The sequence below is a fragment of the Perkinsus marinus genome, assembly GCF_000006405.1.
Source record: "Perkinsus marinus ATCC 50983 genomic scaffold scf_1104296932546, whole genome shotgun sequence".
NCBI classification, from domain to species: domain Eukaryota; phylum Perkinsozoa; order Perkinsida; family Perkinsidae; genus Perkinsus; species Perkinsus marinus.
In genome coordinates, this window is record NW_003215385.1 from 66,198 (window position 1) to 82,401 (window position 16,204).

Genomic DNA, 16,204 nt, shown 5'->3' on the forward strand with positions numbered 1-16,204 from the left:
ATCTGTATTCAAAGGTTTCAACTGTAACTGTGCAATCTCCTGCGGGCACCATCGTTTCAGAGGCTTTCTCATACAAGTTCTTTGATACCTCTTCTAGTCGTCTATTTTCCTCAGCAGCAGTCTTTTCTCCCCGACTGTCATCTGAATGTTCCCTGCCCTCTCCCAGAATGAGGCTGTCCAGTGAATCCGCCATTTCACCTCAACAACTGAGGTTCTGCAAGTCGGTTCATATTCTCGAGCAACAGTGTATGCCCACCATCGCGCAGTGTTGCAATATTGTTTGGTTGCCTCAGCTGAGCTTAAGAGTGTCCTCACGATGAGAATTTGCACACGACATAAAAGTGTACAGAAATCAACAAGAATTTCTCGATATTTCCTCAGAATTTCCATCTCGTCACCAACAAACGTAGTTGTCCATGTGCCCAGTTTTCACACTATCATCTCATTGAGAACAGCTTTTCTATTGAGTTCCTCGACATCATATCAGTGAAGACAAGGCATGTCCTTCTCGTCATGCTTGTGGCGGATGAGCATGGCGCCCACGATGTGCTACTCAGGAAAGTCTCCCAATGCGGTTCATCTCGAGTTTGTTCGTATGAGTGATCAGACTGATACGGAATTGAACATACTCAAGATTCCCTGGTCCGTGAAATCATCATTCATAGTTCTTCAAGACTATTGGTAAGAAGTAGAGCGTCTTCATTTCCAGCGCTCGTGAAAGCATCTCCACTGTTTAGAGACGGGAAGTGCTAGTTGAGTAATCTGCCATTGGGAATTGACCTCCACTGCGAACCATATTTGGCAACGAGCTCTTGCATCTCGAGAATACCAGCCACGCTCCGCAGAATAGCTTCTACACAAATGACGTGTTCATCTGGACATAGTCGTTTAACAGTGCCATTTTCAACAGCACCATTGGTTTTGGACAGCCAATGACCTAAGGAGAGCAATGCATAGCTCATACAACGAGGTCGACCTGTATGTCGGTAGTCGAAACATCCTCGATTACGGAGGTCGATGATCGAGCCTCGATCACTTGAAATGACATTTGTACTAACTCACACTCTTTGCCCTTCTCGACTAGCTTCCATGGATGACTGTATGATCCAAATTCAGTTGAAACAGACTGAAATCTTAGCCGAGTTGCATGTACTTGAACATGGTGACGCATCAAACCGTCGGAATAGCGAGTCGCACCAGCTCCTATTGAAGCTACAAACGCGGTCGACAATCAGTCTGGTCTATTCCGTGGAAGCCGATTATCTAATAGATCAAGTCGTGCCGCGTGGACCAAATCGCTTTGAAGGGCGAGTCAGACGCCTACGCCTTCTGACGCCCCCGGGTTTAAAATCTTGTCCAAACACAAACCTGGGTCACAAGTGCACATCAGATGTTCCAATGCACTCTTGAGTTTCTAGCGTACTCGAGACGGTCGTAACATGCCATTCAAATCGCCCATCGGGAACGTGCCGCGCTTGTTCTGCATGTCAGTATCATACGGCATCTCCTAGTGATGAAGATGCCCAATAATTAACATTGTTAAGATGTCCAAGAAGTTTATTCAATCAGCAAGGTTTCGTTTTATGGGTTAAAACGCACCGGAGGGCGAATCGAACGCCTGCGCCTCCCGACGCCCCAGGATTTGAAGTCCTAACCGAGCACCAGCCCGGATCACCAGTGCAACACAAAATTTTGTTCAGCACTTCTGAACTGCCCGATTTTTCGAAACACTCATGACATAATGAGAACCTCAACATTACTCGGAAACGTGGTTATGTATCGTTAGACATCACCTCATTAGAGGTCCACACAACAACTTGGTATCATTCGCAATATTACTCCTTGTAGATTTCGTGTGTCCCTGTGCCAAATCAAGATGCTTATATTCGATGAGGCTGATAGAATGCTGGATATGGGGTTTGAGCCTCAGATTAGGCGTATTGTGGAGCAGGAGGGCATGCCCAGCTCGAGGGATGGCAGACAGAGTATGATCGATCAGGAGCAGCCTCTTCTCCCCGACTGTCATCTGAATGTTCCCTGTCCTCTCCCAGAATGAGGCTGTCCAGTGAATACTATCCGCGATTCCACCTCAACAACTGAGGTTCTGCACGTCGGTTCATATTCTCGAGCAACCATCGGGCAGTGTTGCGATATTGTTTGGTTGCTTGAGCTGAGCTCTAGAGTTTTTCCACTTCAAATTTACACACGAATAGGGTAGAAACGTACAGAAACCAACAAGAGCTTCTCGAGATTTCCTCAAAGTTTCCATCTCGCTCCCAACACACATTAGTGGTCCATCCCCCTATTTTCCACACTCATCTTGTTGAAGACAGCCTTCAATATTTAGTTCTTTTTCTACATCGTAACAGGAAAGACAAGTCGGATCCTCCTCGTCATGCACGATGCGTTGAGCATGGTGCCGCCGATTTGCTCGTTAGGAAAGTATCCCAACGCGGATAATCTCTACATTCTACCTTCAAGTGGTTGGATTGACCTTAAATTGGACATACTTGAAGTTCCTTGGTCTGTAGTGGTCCGTGAATTCATCATTCATAGTTCTTCAAGACTACTGGCAAGAAGTAGAACGTCACTATCTCCAAAGCTCATGAAAGCATCTCCTATTTTCATCGATGTGATGTGATAGTCGGACAATCCGCGAGTAAGAATTAACCTCTACTGCGAGCCAGACTTGGCAACCTGCTCCTGCATCTTGAAAAAACACCAGCCAGGTCCCGAGGGATAGCTTCTACATGCATGAGTAATTGATCGGGACATAGTCGTTGAACAATGTCACTCTTAATCGAAGCACTAGTTTTCGACAGCCAATGACCGAAGTCGAACAATACATATCACAGATGACAATGTCGGCCTGGTTGTCACGAAATACGGCAGCTAAGAAATTTTCAATTACGGACGTCACTGATAGAGGCTAAATCACTTGAGATGACATAGGCAGGTGGTCGGACTCTTCTCGACTAGCTTACATCGATGACTGTATTACCCAACTTCAGTTTGAACAGACTGATACACCAGCCGAATAGCATATACTCAACTTTGACGACCTATCCAAACTCCGACCCGGGTCACAAGGGCATCATCAATCAGCAAGGCTTTGTTTTATTGTTTAAAACGCCCCGGAGGGCGAATCGAACGCCTGCGCCTCCCGACGCCCCAGGATTTGAAGTCCTGACCGAGCACCAGCCCGGGTCACCAGTGCAACACATAATTCTCTTCAGCAATTTCAAACTCTCGGACTCTTCGAAATGCTCAAGACATAAAGAGAACCGTAACATCACTCGTAAACGTGGTTTTGTATCGTTAGACATCACGTCATGAGAGGGTCATACGAAAACCCATCCAGCCTACGACCCTCAATATGTTCATCCTTCGTCGAAATTGAGATATGATTTTGGAATGTGTCAATTCAGCATATTATTGCAGCCAAACACAACTACGACAAGGCCTTCTTGGCCGCATTTGTTCCCTGGAAATACACGCACGAGTTCGTCCAATTAGAATCAATGAATACTCCATCGGTCATATAACGTCGACCATAACACTCCATGAGAGGTAATCACCTCACACTTCCTACATACCCCTTACAATACTAGATAACACAACACTATGGCCACTGCCTTCCTGGAGAAACCTCCTTCGAAACCCGAGAGAGTCAGTGGCTGCTACACAAGCGGTGGCGTATGACCTCTCTTCGTCGTCGTCGAAGGTTAATGATAACCCATAGATTTAGAAGAAGAAGCCAACGACCTTGCCACCAGTATGCTTACGACGGGCCTCCTCGTGGTCCATGATGCCGTAAGGAGTAGTGAGGACAACGTGGCCGAACTGGCGGGAAGGCAACAGATCGGAAGCCAACTGAACAAGATAACAGCAATTAAACATATACTCTATGTAGACTAATAATACCTGTTCCATATCACCGGTCTCGATATCAAAGCGAGGGGAGATAACACCGCACTTGTTGATGCGACCGTTGAGGTTGACAATGATCTTGCCGGCACGGTGGTCATCGACGATCTCGAAGTCGCCAATGTAGCCTGAGGAAACATGCATTAATCGAGAGAGGACGGGCAATAGAGGAGATTCTATCTAGACTCAAATACCCTTATTACCATTCTTTTGCATAACCTGCAAGAACTTGACGATAACCTTAGAGCAAGGTCGGACGAGGACCTGCCTCTTACCGGCCTTCTCGGCGTTCAAGATTGAGTTGAGGCAATCACGTAGCACAGACACACGTACCATCTAAAGAAGGCAACAACACTTCTATAGCTACCACAGCCTCTAGTTATACGAGTACTCCACGTGAAGGCAACCACGTCGATATAGGACCGCAACACAGCGTTACACAACGTCGAACGATACTATGTATCACTCACACAGGAGAGCCCAAGCCATTCATTGCCACCACAATACCATAGAGTAACGGAATAAGCCCAAAAGATCCGTCCCAGACACTACCTTGGCAGGAAGTCTCCGAAGGGGGTGATGGGGCCTCGGGGCCGAGTGTCCGCACAATCCGGGTCGAGTGTCCGCACCCGCGGAAGGTGTGCTTAAAACCTTGGAGTAGGCGGGCCTCCGGCCCGCCGTTTACCCAGAAATCCTTCAGGCATCCACGTAGCATCCCACTGATGCCGATAAGAGCCACTGGTACGAACTACTAGACGCGCGCGCGGTTTTCGTGCAGATTGCAAGAAATCACGTTGTGGTGGAAGAAACTGCCGTCACTGACGACCCGTCAACTGCGGATGTTATCCTCAATATGGAGTTATTGGTGCCCTTCATGGGTATTCTGAAATGTGATGAATGACATCGTGTTCATTTCTAGTCGTGTAGAGTAAGCCAGATCACCAAACACAATTACCGATGCTCTAGCAGTGATACTTGATTCCGGAATTGCAACCCGATTAGTGTATATGATATAGTTGAGACACTGCTGAGGGTCTATGACTCGGCTCCAGATCACCAAGCACAATTACCGATACTCTACAAGTGATACTTGATTCCGGAATTGCAACCCGACTAGTGTATATGATATAGTTGAGACACTGCTGAGGGTCTATGACTCGGCTCCAGATCACCAAACACAATTACCGAAGCTCTAGTAGTGATGCTTGATTCCGGAATTGCAACCCGATTAGTGTATATGATATAGTTGAGACACTGCTGAGGGTCTATGACTCGGCTCCAGATCACCAAACACAATTACCGATACTCTACAACTGATACTTGATTCCGGAAGTGCAACCCGATGAGTGTATATGATATAGTTGAGACACTGCTGAGGGTCTATGGCTCGGCTCCAGATCACCAAACACAATTACCGATACTCTACAACTGATACTTGATTCCGGAAGTGCAACCCGATGAGTGTATATGATATAGTTGAGACACTGCTGAGGGTCTATGACTCGGCTCCAGATCACCAAACACAATTACCGATACTCTACAACTGATACTTGATTCCGGAAGTGCAACCCGATTAGTGTATATGATATAGTTGAGACACTGCTGAGGGTCTATGACTCGGCTCCAGATCACCAAACACAATTACCGATGCTCTAGTAGTGGTGCTTGATTCCGGAATTGCAACCGGATGAGTGTATATGACATAGTTGAGACACTATAAATTGTAAAAAAATGGAAATTTCCCTTCGGGACTTACTCTACACGACTAGAAATAAACACGATGTCATTCATCACATTTCAGACTACCCATGAAGGGTACCAATTACTCCATATTGAGGATAACATCCGCAGTTGACGGGTCGTCAGTGACGGCAGTTTCTTCCACCACAACGTGATTTCTTGCAATCTGCACGAAAACCGCGCGCGCGTCTAGTAGTTCGTACCAGTGGCTCTTATCGGCATCAGTGGGATGCTACGTGGATGCCTGAAGGATTTCGGGTTAACGGCGGGCCCGGAGGCCCGCCTACTCCAAGGTTTTAAGCACACCTTCCGCGGGTGCGGACACTCGACCCGGATTGTGCGGACACTCGGCCCCGGTAGCGGGTGATGGAGGAAGATCAGCAGCGATTTAATGGCTAATCGATCAGCTTGGCGGGCGAGATATTGATCAGCGGAGCGAAGTGAGTATTGTTGTCGATTTTCGTCGAGGGTTGCTGGGGACTCGGGGGAGGGAGTAGCAGAGTGGAGGGGTTCCTCTAGGGACAGTATAGTTTCAGGCGGTACTCAAATCAATGCTTCCGTCGATGTGATCGACGAGAAAAAAAATATTTTCTTCATTTTGTGGAGCGAATTTATCGCTACAATTGCACGCGTTGTTCCCTAGGGAATATCTTATGTTCCACTCTGGTTGGATTCAGATAAGGTCCGGAAATGGTCAAGATTCTCTCGCTCCTGAGCTGTATTGAAAGAGCACTGTCGTCGTTGTTGTAGTTATATCCATGAACCACGTACCTTCTAGTAACACTACGAACAATGCCACAGCAGCTTTGAACGGTTCTTCCACGAAGAACCCCCAACCCTCTGCTGCCGCTAAGTACTACTACCAGTCACACCAACTATCACCATCCTACTCCCTAGGTACGTTCCTCCTCATAAACGCAGGCAAATGGAAGCCGAGGCCGCCGCCCAAGTCGACACCGCTCCCCATGTAAGTGATCTTTTTATTAGTACTAGTAGTAGGGATTCCCATAATATGCTTGTTGTTGTTAGCACGGCACACGTCATATTGAAGAAGCATTCGGTCATTCAGCCTTTGGTAGGCAGACCTCCTCCTCCTCATCATCAAGTAGATTCGGTGCATCCAGAGATTCCTACTCGTAATAGGTCGGCTCGTAGACCTTCTTACCATACTCCTCGTGTTAGGACCTTCGGTGGCGGCAAAGGAAGAGACCGATCACATGAGGGGGGATTTGGTAAGTGGGAAGGCTCGGGCTCATCAAGGCTATTATTGCTATCAGGCGGCTCCTCTCGTTTCGGTGCTGCCCCTCGGGATCATGAACGTTTCGGATTCGGATCTAAGCCAAGGTAATAAGGAAGGGTAGGGGCTGGGGGGGAAGGAGTAGTATATTGTAGTTACGGTGGTCACTCTAGAGGCGCCAACGACAGGTTAGATTGGTCCCAACCTCCTCCACAGGGTAAGTTCCTGAAGGGCAGGGTGGTAGCGGTCAGTAGTGATGTGTTAGGGGATGGGACCTGGGCTCGTCGGGACGGTCGGAGGCCACCATATGAGGATGAGAGGGAACTCTTTGATCAGGAGAATGCTGTCCATGCTGGCATCAACTTTGATCAGTACTAGGGATCACCTTGGGTCGGGGGTGGGGTTCATGAACGTCGTCGTCAGGTACGATAAGATCCCTGTGGAGGTCTCCGGTGCGGGGGCTGCTGAAATATCCCCGTTGGAGCAGTTCAACGATGGTGGCGAGGTCGCTGCGGCTATCGTGGAGAATATTAAAAGGTGACGACCAGGGTGGTCGAGGGGGAGGCATCATCACCACCAACTTCCTCTTCAGGTGTGGCTTCGACCGTCCTACACCTGTGCAGAAGTACTCTATCCCAACTCTTACAACTAGGCGTGATCTCATGTCGTGTGCCCAGACTGGTAGCGGCAAGACTGGTATTACTACTATCAATACGCTTAAGTAGAATGCCTTGAGGTGTAGGTGCGTACCTTATCCCTGCTATTCATAATATGCTCGCTGATGGTCCGCCGGACGCGACGTCCAGTGGAGATTATGGGCGTAGGAAGGCCTATCCCATCACACTGGTGAGGAGGGTCATCATTGATCAACGCTTCTGAGCACTCTCTCCTTGCTATAGATCCTATCACCTACTAGAGAACTAGCGTCCCAGATCCACGAGGAAGCTCGGAAGTTCTGCTTTAATACTGGTAGATTGGTGATTCGACAACTCCCCCTTTTAGTGGTGGTGTAGGTATCCGCCCTGTTGTTGTGTACGGTGGTGCTGATGTCCGTACTCAGCTGCGTGAGCTGGAAAGGGGTTGTGATATACTCGTGGCGACCCCTGGTAGGCTGTCTGACCTTATGGAGAGGTGAGGGAGAAGGAGGAGGACGGTGGTGTCACTCGCAATATTACTCCTTGTAGATTTCGTGTGTCCCTGTGCCAAATCAAGATGCTTATATTCGATGAGGCTGATAGAATGCTGGATATGGGTTTTGAACCTCAAATTAGGCGTATTGTGGAACAGGAGGACATGCCTAGTTCGAGGGATGGCAGACAGAGTATCATCGATCAGCAGCAGCACTCATGTGTTGTATCAGAAAGTCCTTCACCTCAGGTGCGATGTTCTCGGCAACTTTCCCTAGAGAGATTCAGCAGCTTGCCCGGGACTTCCTCAAGGACTACATCTACCTAACTGGTGATTTCCTCCTCCTCCTTACAGGCTTTGATGGACAAGTGTTGTTATTTCAGTCGGGCGTGTTGGATCGACCCACGGCTCCATCAAGCAGATCATGAGGTACTTTAGATTGTGGATTTAGTAATTATAGTTTTGCTTCCATTGGATAGATACGTTGATGAAAACTCAAAGTTGAGGGACTTGTACCGCGTATTGGAAGAGCAAACGGAAGAGGGGTTGACACTGGTATAATGGATAAGGATAGGAGGGCGTCTAAGCTGATCCGTGTTAGGTTTTTGTGGAGACCAAACGTAAAGCAGATGAGATTGAAAATATGCTCAGAAGAGATAGGTGAGTGTCAAGACACTCGTTGGAAGGGCGTATGATAAGGATAGGTATCCCGCAACATCTATTCATGGTGACCGATCACAGTGGGAGCGGGAGGAAGCTTTGAAAGCCTTTAAGAGCGTATGGGTCTCGGCAAGACGAGAGGATGAATAATTGTATGTTAGGGAGAGTTGCCCATTCTTGTGGCTACTGATGTCGCTGCGAGAGGCTTGGATATTAGCCACGTTAATCTCGTTATCAACTACGATCTTCCTAATAACATTGATGATTACGTCCACCGTATCGGCAGTAAGAGGGTTACAGTATTACTCCTGTTAGAGATAAAGGAGGTCTTCTCTTCAGGAACGGGTAGAGCTGGTAATCTGGGGACAGCCATAGCCTTTGTGAACGAGGGCAGCAAGCCGATCCTCCGGGATCTATGGGTGACTACATCAATTCGCTTCTTTGCGGTATGCCATCCTATTTCTCAGACTTTGCTCGAAGAGAACAAGCAGGAAATCCCACAATGGTTCATGAGTCTAGTACAAGAGACCACTAGCGCCTCTGGTCGTTTCGGCAGAGGTGAATTCAGTAGTTATTGTTGTTGTCGTTGATATTGCCGATTTAGGTGGTGGCAAGGGTAGAGGAGGAGGACGTAGTGGTGGTGGATTTGCCAGTAGAGATGTCCGTCAACCTACTGGACGCGGAGATTTCCAACGTTATGAACACAGAAGTGCTGGCTTCCTCGGCAGACCTGGCGTAGCACCTCCGGCCCCAGTGTAAGCAGCATGCACTAAGTTCTGCAGGGATCTATACTTTGCAGGGTCAACACTCGAGCCGCTGGTATGCATCAAAAGCCAGCCGTTAGGCCGCAACCAGCTCGATGTAATAACTGTAAATTGCAATTGTTGCCTATCATTGTCTTTTACTTAGCCGTTACCCCTCCTGAGGACTCCTGGGCTGATGCTTGGTAACCTCCAAGTTACTCTGATGATATTACTGATACCGCAACTGCTGCTTGGTTCTCCTTGTACTCATAGCTGTCACCGTTTCCATCGGTGAAGTATTCCTTCCCTGTTCGGTTGGCATTTCTTGGTTGAGTTGTCGAGCAGTTGTTCGGGCAACAAGCAGTCGCGAGAGTTTGGTATCTCTCGAACGGATCCTCTGCAAGCTAGTGGGGAGTCTACAGCATTTCCAGGTCAATTTAATAACTCACCCGAATTTTATTAACTTGACGTCGTTAATTGAAGTGGGTATGTTTTTAAAAAGACAAGCTATTAAATTAAAATTTTGGGTAATAAGTTGAAATCAGTCGGTAAAAGATTTAAAAAAGTGGTATTTTTTCAAAAGAATTCAATTGACCTGGAAATGCTGTAGACAAGTCTAATCGCAATATAAGCTTGATATTGATCCTTTCCGCAAGGTGCCTCGAGTCACAGTTCACACTTGGAGGAGTTCGTTTTCATTTTCGAACTTATCGATCGAAAAATGAAGAATATGCCAGGGATACGTGGGGTAACGACGTGGAAGCTCTCAACGTGAAGTGATAGACTTCGCGACGTGTGAAAATAAGGGTTACCTTCGCCCCGACGTGTGGCGCCTCCCTCCGTGAAGGTTGGGAATACCTGGTAATTATTACCAGGTATTACCAACCTTACCAGGGTATTAGTAATAGTATTACTGGGGAGGTCAGCGGTAACAGAAATTCCATTGGCCATCTGGGCTAGTATGCAAAATGTAGATATATACCAAAAAGTGAAGGAAATGAAGAGCACGAGAAGCGAGTCCGACAGTGGATGCCATCGAGCAATAAAACAATTGGGGTCTCTTAATGTACTTCACTGAGGAAAGGTTTATCCGGAAATGAAGTTTGGTCTGCACGCATACGCTTACCAGTAAAGCTATGTATCCTTCGGGATCAAAAGCGTCCGTGGCCCAGCCTGCGCAGGGTAGTACACAACTGTATACTAGGCGTTGCATACTGTTACTGATTGAGCGATCGTAGGTGATCGTGTCCACGTAGGCCCACTATGGTGATCGTCACTAACAGCCGAAATAGAATGGATGTCGCAGAAATGGTGCGAGGAAACGAGTTGACTATTTAATACCTACATCGCAGTTTTAACCGTGATATGAAGAACGCTAGTCAAAAACATTTCACAACTCACTTCATGGGGAAACGCATCTGAAAGAACACTTGAAATGTTTTACACATTATACGTGAAACGCGAAAGTATTTTTTTTTCACGCCTGGATCTGCGGAATTATGATTCATCCCGGTTAAAGGAGATCGGGGGTCGTAACGCCTACAGTGACTTATGTGCTTCAGATTCCGAAACATATACCATAACCCACGCGCTGAGTGGTATACGATCGCATCATTCCAATAGGGGAATATCATTTCATATCGCGAATATTACGTTTTTCACAGAGAGTATTCCACCGCTATTCACGTTAAGCAGGTGAGTTACGGATCAGTGGTACACTCCTTTGCATATCATGTTCGTAATGTCCTAATCGTGATTGACGACATGACATGGAGCTGAGTAGGCACGGCAATGTTAGAAGCCGAAATTCTCAACCTGGCAGTGTGGAATACTCATCGAGGTGTTCTTTCGCAGCCGCCCGTGTTCCGACCTGCCCACTTTGAAACCAAACACAGTGAGTAGATAATGAACCAATCATACCATGTCGGCGATCATACTAAACTTCCAGTTCGAGTCCGTTCATCTGACACGGGGCAATGAGGGGTATCATAAATTCTCTCGGACGAGGATGTAAACTGCTGAAGTAGCACTCACTAGAGTAGCACGAACCAACTCTTGGTTCTTCCGCCTAAACGACTCACTAGAAATCCGCCATCGTGAAGCCTGCCCCTCGAGGTGCTGACATCAACACAGACGGTGCGTGAGAGTTACCTCACGCCCATACCTCAATTTTCTCCTGCATCTTCCGTTTGAGACCATCCTCCCGTTCAACCCAATCTTTTTTCAAACCCTCCAACTGCTTGCGAAGTTTCTCGGCCTCATTTCGCCGAGCGGCGAGCTATACAAACGACGTATAGTATGACACTACATGGAGCATGATACACAAAACCACTTGAACATCTCCGATATAATCTAGCTGGTTAAGATGCCTGGCTCTCACTCAGGCGACTCCAGTTCGAGCCCCGGTGACGACATACTTATCATCGTCGAAAAAGAAAGAAGACTTACTTCAGCCTCATTTTGATGCGCGGCCGTCATGAGCTCCTGGTCTTTCTTATCAACTGCATTACGATGGTGAGTGACCTCCTTCTCCAACTGTTCCACGAGTCGGCTGTTCTCCATCCGTAAAGCCTAACATCCCCATTTCATCATACCCTTCTACTGATACTATCAGCAGCTCACTTCGACTTCCTTTCTCATAACCACTACTTCCTCTTCAGCCTTCGCACAGCGCTTGACAAGACCTTCAGCCTCTTGTGTTACGTCAACGGCTCGTGCTGCTGTCACCTCTTCCCTAAGGCTTCATTTCACGGTGGGTAAGGGGACCGAGAGCTCACTGGGTCTTCAACGCAGTCCGGGCGATGCTGAGCTCATCTAGCAATGCACGTATTCGTCTGTCCAACTCGTCGTTCTCTGACACCAGGGCTAACCGCGACGATTGCAGCTCCTCCGACTGAGGACAGGCAGCAGCGTGCTACGGCTTCCGATGTCGAACGACTTGACTCACCTCTTTATTTCGAAGCTCCCTTTCACGATCTATCTCTCGATCTAATACATTATTAGCCTTGCGTAATGATGATACCTCCTCCTCCAGGGTGCAGATTCGAGCCTGCAGGGAAGTCATCCAGTGTTTATCAACCACATCATACGAATGATGCAACTACGTAGTTATTACTCGGAGACTGGCAGCGAGCTCATCTGCTACCTCCAGTTTACCCTCCAGTTCTCCACATCTGAAAATACTCGTGCAATCTACACCAACGACCGACTGCAGCCCCAAGTCACTTTCGGCGCCACACTTCCCTTTCTGACGCCAACGACTCGGCAGCATCTCGCTTCAGCTGAGCAACCTCTGCGTTCCTCGTTTTTACCTCATGCTCGAGCTTTTCACTCAGCACTTGCTCCTGGAGAGCCACGAACAGTATATGAATAGCCATTTTTAATTAGATGAGAGCATTGTCACCTGTAGACCGGCCCGATCCCTCGCTGCTTGCAAGTCCGCGAGCTGGTCACGAACCTCCATCAGCTCAGCTTTACAGTCATCTAGTCGGAACTGAGTGTCGGCCCGTCGTTTCTCGAGGGATTTCTACAACGAGTCCAATGATCGATAGTTATTCTATCATGGAAGACTCAGTCCACTCACGACTGTCTTATTAGCCTCATCAGCTTCAGTGCGGGAGATATTCAAATCGCTCATCAGCTGACCTATTTGGGACTTTGAGTCTTCGAGTCGCTCCTCGAGCTAAGAGACAGTAGCTGAGCCATCAAGAGGCGCTGCTAAGGTCGAGTATAAACTGACTCTATGGAGTTGCCTTGCACTATTGAGCTCTAGAGTATGCAATCGCTCGACCGCTGCTCGAGCTCTACTTTCTGCGTCTTGCAGTGCCTGTCATCAGCATCCCTACACTCATCGGAATTACCCAATCTACTTTGTTCCTCTGCCGCAACTCCTCCCGATGCTTCTGCAAGGCGTCTTCGAGGCTCTTGCGTTGTTGCCTAGGACGATCTGTTGCACTCAGATAAGAATAATCACCCCAACCGGTCAGTGTGAGTATCTCTTTCAATCTGAGCTCGGCGTTCCTCGCTTGTCTGAGCCTCACTAGAGAGCTCTTCCAGTCTGCCCTCCACAATAGATCGACGCTCCTCCGAACGGGCCAATAGTCGTGCAAACTACACAGGAGATCAGCTTGTGAGAAACACATCCAACAATGCGTGCTGTTCCGTTCAGTGCTGGGTATCAGATACTCACAGAGTAGATAATGCAGATCTCCTGTTACCATACCTCCTGCTGCTCACCTCTTGAGCTCTAGCCTCAGCCTCATTGTAGCGACTATTGGTCTCCTGATATTGCTTCTTTAGATGCCCCACAGCACTCTACAGCGTTTAAGCCTTGACACCAGCATAGCAATCAAAGGTAGCTGCTTACTTGTAGCTTGCATATCTCCTCCTTCAGCAGGTGGTTCTACGGAGCACATCAATAACCTCTTAGACGATAAGCAGACCATACCTGCGTGTCCAACACCTCGTTCTGTTCTCGAGTCCGCTCGTGCAGCTCATCTTCAGCACCATCTGTTGGGTTCTCAAGCGCCTCTCTAAAGGCAGACATAAGCAGTGATGATGATGACGGCAACAGCAACAGCAGCAGACCTTAGTGCATCACTCAGTCGTCCAATCTCTCCTCGCAACTCCTTATTTTCACCCAACAGCTCAGCGGCTTCATCTGAAGATAAAACCCATTCGTAGATGGCCATAGCAAAGGCCGCCGCCACTAACGTGTCAGAAGGCGCAGCTCCTCCGTTCGCTGCAGTAGCAGCTCATCCGTCGTTTTCTTCTTCTTACTACTACTAGGAGACCTAAGAGCATCACTCACAGCTTATCCAGAGAGCTTGAGCTTATCAACCTCACATCGGACTTGGAGTTGGAGTCACCTCGGACATAGTGAGAGGTATTAATTATTACAAGGGCGACACGAAAGGCCGGGCAGCTCGAGAGAACACAACAAGAAGAAGAATAGATACTGATGATAACAATCAGCGGCACACTGTCATGGCGCGTCTACCATCGAGTGAGCCTCCCGGTTTGAGGTCGTACACTCATTTGTTTGGGAGGCCTGACGCGAGTTGCGTTTGGAGTGGTATGACCCCATGAAAGAACCCCCACCTCAGTTCCCTTGGATGCCCGCCTCTTGATGATAGTAGCATCTGCAATAGAACTGCTCAGGTAGGGTACATACCGGATGTATCCATTAGCTGCAACACAAGCTGTTAACGACGACGATGATGATGATGAGCATGAGCAAGCCCTGACCTGGGAAGTGGGAGTCGTGTATCTCCATTACTTTACGTAAAGCCATCGCCTCCGCCCCAGTCGGCGCCCTCCTGAGTCGGCCACACTGTCATCACCATAACTCCACCACCATCACTACTCACTCGCAGATGCTACTAGGGTCGGTGGCAACAGTCGATATCGATGCTAGACGGCTCGAGTGGATCCCCCCTCTCTAAGAAGGGGCACTACAGTAGGAGGAGGAGATGCTGTACTCTTACTATTTGGGAGACCTCCCCAGCCTGGGGAGGCCGGCTATGATAATCCACTACGATCGCTGTATCGCTGCCTTTCGAGGGACTGCCTGTCTCCCGTACTTGCAACACATCGTCCGTTTTTATACACCGACGATTATGCCGCATTCGAGATCCGCTTACACCCATAGTATTATAAAATAGTGTACTCTACCATACATTCACATTGAGGCACTACTAACACTGATGAGAAAAGGTTTTAAGTATCACTAGTTGAACATGGCTCCATGAAAAGTAGAGGATCGACGATATTGATCCTCAAGAACTATCTGATGGAGAACTGTCATTCCAAGTCAGTGGAGAAGTTGCAGGTGAGGTCGTCAATCTGAATCCAACCATGATAGAGCTCAGCCAGCGAGGTCAAAGCCATCGTCATCTCACAGCTCAACCAAATCAACATAGTGGACATTCCCGTCTTTATCGAGCTTGATATCCTTAAAGACTTCCTCAACCTACCATGCAATCGACTGGCCCCTCCACTGAGCCCTACCTCAGCCTCGCTCAGCTTCTCACCAACAGTAGTAATAAGCTCCTTCAATGTATCACCAGCCATCACACCTAAGCCTAGTACAGCTTCCCCTTTAACCGAACAGCCTACCCGTTCTCGAGGGCTCTAGTGTTTGAAATGCTCCTATAAGGCGGTCCAAGGGTAATGCCGGGGTATAGTGCTGATCTGAGTACGTGTCGTGGAAACCATTAGGGAGATTCACTACTCAAACGGTCGATGAAATCATCGAGAGTGATTGCATTCGGTAGCTCTTGGAGGAACTCAGAGCATTGCTTTTGAGTAGGAATGTGTCCCAAAGCTCTGACAGGGACAGCTCAATCCACTCCACCACACTGATCACCTGAGCAGCATCGTAGCCTCCTTCTTTGTGATGTGGCCGTCCCCATCACCATCACAGAGCCGGAACGTGGCCCTAAGGAGGGCACCTCACGGCCTCGCAGGGCGGAGCAGTGCCCCTCACTCTATGGCCGATATGGTCGACTCTGGGAGGGGTCGCTCGGCCGACTCATGCACCATACTAAGATAACCAATACAGTTGATAATCCCACCCACAACGATGAGAAGCCTCATGAATGGTAGAAGACCGCTAGCATCCTGGTGGATACCGAGGATGTTGCAAGGCGTTGTAAACTGTACGCCTCCGAAGATACGATGCCCTCTTTCGTAGGCCTGATCCAGTTACATATTACTGCAAGAATACAATTGCAGTCTAAAACTATAGGCGCTCTCATTGTCAGAAGTC

At 48.2% G+C, this 16,204-nt stretch overlaps 5 protein-coding genes across 5 annotated transcripts; 2 read left to right on the forward strand and 3 right to left on the reverse strand.

Annotated features, from left to right (window-relative positions):
• Positions 1 to 1,876: 1,876 nt before the first annotated feature.
• Positions 1,877 to 3,400, forward strand: Pmar_PMAR005772 (hypothetical protein; the record flags this gene model as incomplete). The annotated part of the gene is made up of 2 exons (XM_002785408.1): positions 1,877 to 2,032; positions 3,323 to 3,400. The coding sequence occupies 2 exons, from the start codon at positions 1,877 to 1,879 to the stop codon at positions 3,398 to 3,400; spliced, it is 234 nt and encodes a 77-aa protein (XP_002785454.1).
• Positions 3,401 to 3,638: 238 nt separating this feature from the next.
• Positions 3,639 to 4,496, reverse strand: Pmar_PMAR005773 (40S ribosomal protein S15a, putative). Its single transcript, XM_002785409.1, has 4 exons — positions 4,480 to 4,496; positions 4,131 to 4,263; positions 3,925 to 4,055; positions 3,639 to 3,873 (listed from the first exon to the last, which is right to left on the reverse strand). The coding sequence occupies exons 2-4, from the start codon at positions 4,261 to 4,263 to the stop codon at positions 3,745 to 3,747; spliced, it is 393 nt and encodes a 130-aa protein (XP_002785455.1). The 5' UTR covers positions 4,480 to 4,496; the 3' UTR covers positions 3,639 to 3,744.
• A 1,919-nt stretch (positions 4,497 to 6,415) lies between these two features.
• On the forward strand, positions 6,416 to 9,677 carry Pmar_PMAR005774 (ATP-dependent RNA helicase ded-1, putative). The gene is made up of 24 exons (XM_002785410.1): positions 6,416 to 6,520; positions 6,565 to 6,634; positions 6,697 to 6,803; positions 6,850 to 6,899; positions 6,945 to 7,011; positions 7,060 to 7,121; positions 7,170 to 7,275; positions 7,328 to 7,441; positions 7,497 to 7,600; positions 7,647 to 7,750; positions 7,804 to 7,873; positions 7,918 to 8,035; positions 8,089 to 8,225; positions 8,282 to 8,362; positions 8,416 to 8,461; positions 8,512 to 8,587; positions 8,634 to 8,692; positions 8,737 to 8,809; positions 8,854 to 8,977; positions 9,032 to 9,111; positions 9,160 to 9,250; positions 9,297 to 9,447; positions 9,492 to 9,553; positions 9,602 to 9,677. The coding sequence occupies exons 1-24, from the start codon at positions 6,426 to 6,428 to the stop codon at positions 9,640 to 9,642; spliced, it is 2,088 nt and encodes a 695-aa protein (XP_002785456.1). The 5' UTR covers positions 6,416 to 6,425; the 3' UTR covers positions 9,643 to 9,677.
• A 1,690-nt stretch (positions 9,678 to 11,367) lies between these two features.
• Pmar_PMAR005775 (conserved hypothetical protein) lies at positions 11,368 to 14,325 on the reverse strand. The gene is made up of 20 exons (XM_002785411.1): positions 14,281 to 14,325; positions 14,149 to 14,228; positions 14,023 to 14,095; positions 13,883 to 13,967; positions 13,802 to 13,837; positions 13,672 to 13,749; positions 13,415 to 13,545; positions 13,305 to 13,371; positions 13,175 to 13,261; positions 13,019 to 13,117; positions 12,839 to 12,961; positions 12,661 to 12,779; positions 12,551 to 12,608; positions 12,383 to 12,484; positions 12,213 to 12,328; positions 12,058 to 12,169; positions 11,884 to 12,006; positions 11,600 to 11,713; positions 11,470 to 11,553; positions 11,368 to 11,398 (listed from the first exon to the last, which is right to left on the reverse strand). Exons 1-20 carry the CDS (start codon positions 14,310 to 14,312, stop codon positions 11,372 to 11,374), a joined length of 1,746 nt encoding a protein of 581 aa, XP_002785457.1. The 5' UTR covers positions 14,313 to 14,325; the 3' UTR covers positions 11,368 to 11,371.
• A 1,006-nt stretch (positions 14,326 to 15,331) lies between these two features.
• Positions 15,332 to 15,978, reverse strand: Pmar_PMAR005776 (calmodulin, putative; the record flags this gene model as incomplete). Its single annotated transcript, XM_002785412.1, has 6 exons — positions 15,332 to 15,406; positions 15,445 to 15,512; positions 15,553 to 15,627; positions 15,668 to 15,762; positions 15,803 to 15,874; positions 15,923 to 15,978. The coding sequence occupies 6 exons, from the start codon at positions 15,976 to 15,978 to the stop codon at positions 15,332 to 15,334; spliced, it is 441 nt and encodes a 146-aa protein (XP_002785458.1).
• Between the last annotated feature and the right edge of the window lie 226 nt (positions 15,979 to 16,204).

Bases quoted from the DNA above. Each gene is read 5' to 3' on its own strand.
- Pmar_PMAR005773 (XM_002785409.1), bottom strand. From the start codon at position 4,263: ATGGTACGTGTGTCTGTGCTACGTGATTGCCTCAACTCAATCTTGAAC. The intron at 4,056-4,130 runs GTAATAAGGGTA...ATGTTTCCTCAG, and splicing joins GCAGGTTATGCAAAAGAATG to GCTACATTGGCGACTTCGAG. The intron at 3,874-3,924 runs GTATTATTAGTC...TATCTTGTTCAG, and splicing joins AGACCGGTGATATGGAACAG to TTGGCTTCCGATCTGTTGCC.
- Pmar_PMAR005774 (XM_002785410.1), top strand. From the start codon at position 6,426: ATGAACCACGTACCTTCTAGTAACACTACGAACAATGCCACAGCAGCT. The intron at 7,751-7,803 runs GTGAGGAGGGTC...TCCTTGCTATAG, and splicing joins AGGCCTATCCCATCACACTG to ATCCTATCACCTACTAGAGA. The intron at 8,462-8,511 runs GTACTTTAGATT...TCCATTGGATAG, and splicing joins TCCATCAAGCAGATCATGAG to ATACGTTGATGAAAACTCAA.
- Pmar_PMAR005775 (XM_002785411.1), bottom strand. From the start codon at position 14,312: ATGTCCGAGGTGACTCCAACTCCAAGTCCGAT. The intron at 13,262-13,304 runs GTAGATTGGGTA...TGCTGATGACAG, and splicing joins AGTTGCGGCAGAGGAACAAA to GCACTGCAAGACGCAGAAAG. The intron at 12,170-12,212 runs GTGAGCTCTCGG...ATGAAGCCTTAG, and splicing joins CGGACTGCGTTGAAGACCCA to GGAAGAGGTGACAGCAGCAC.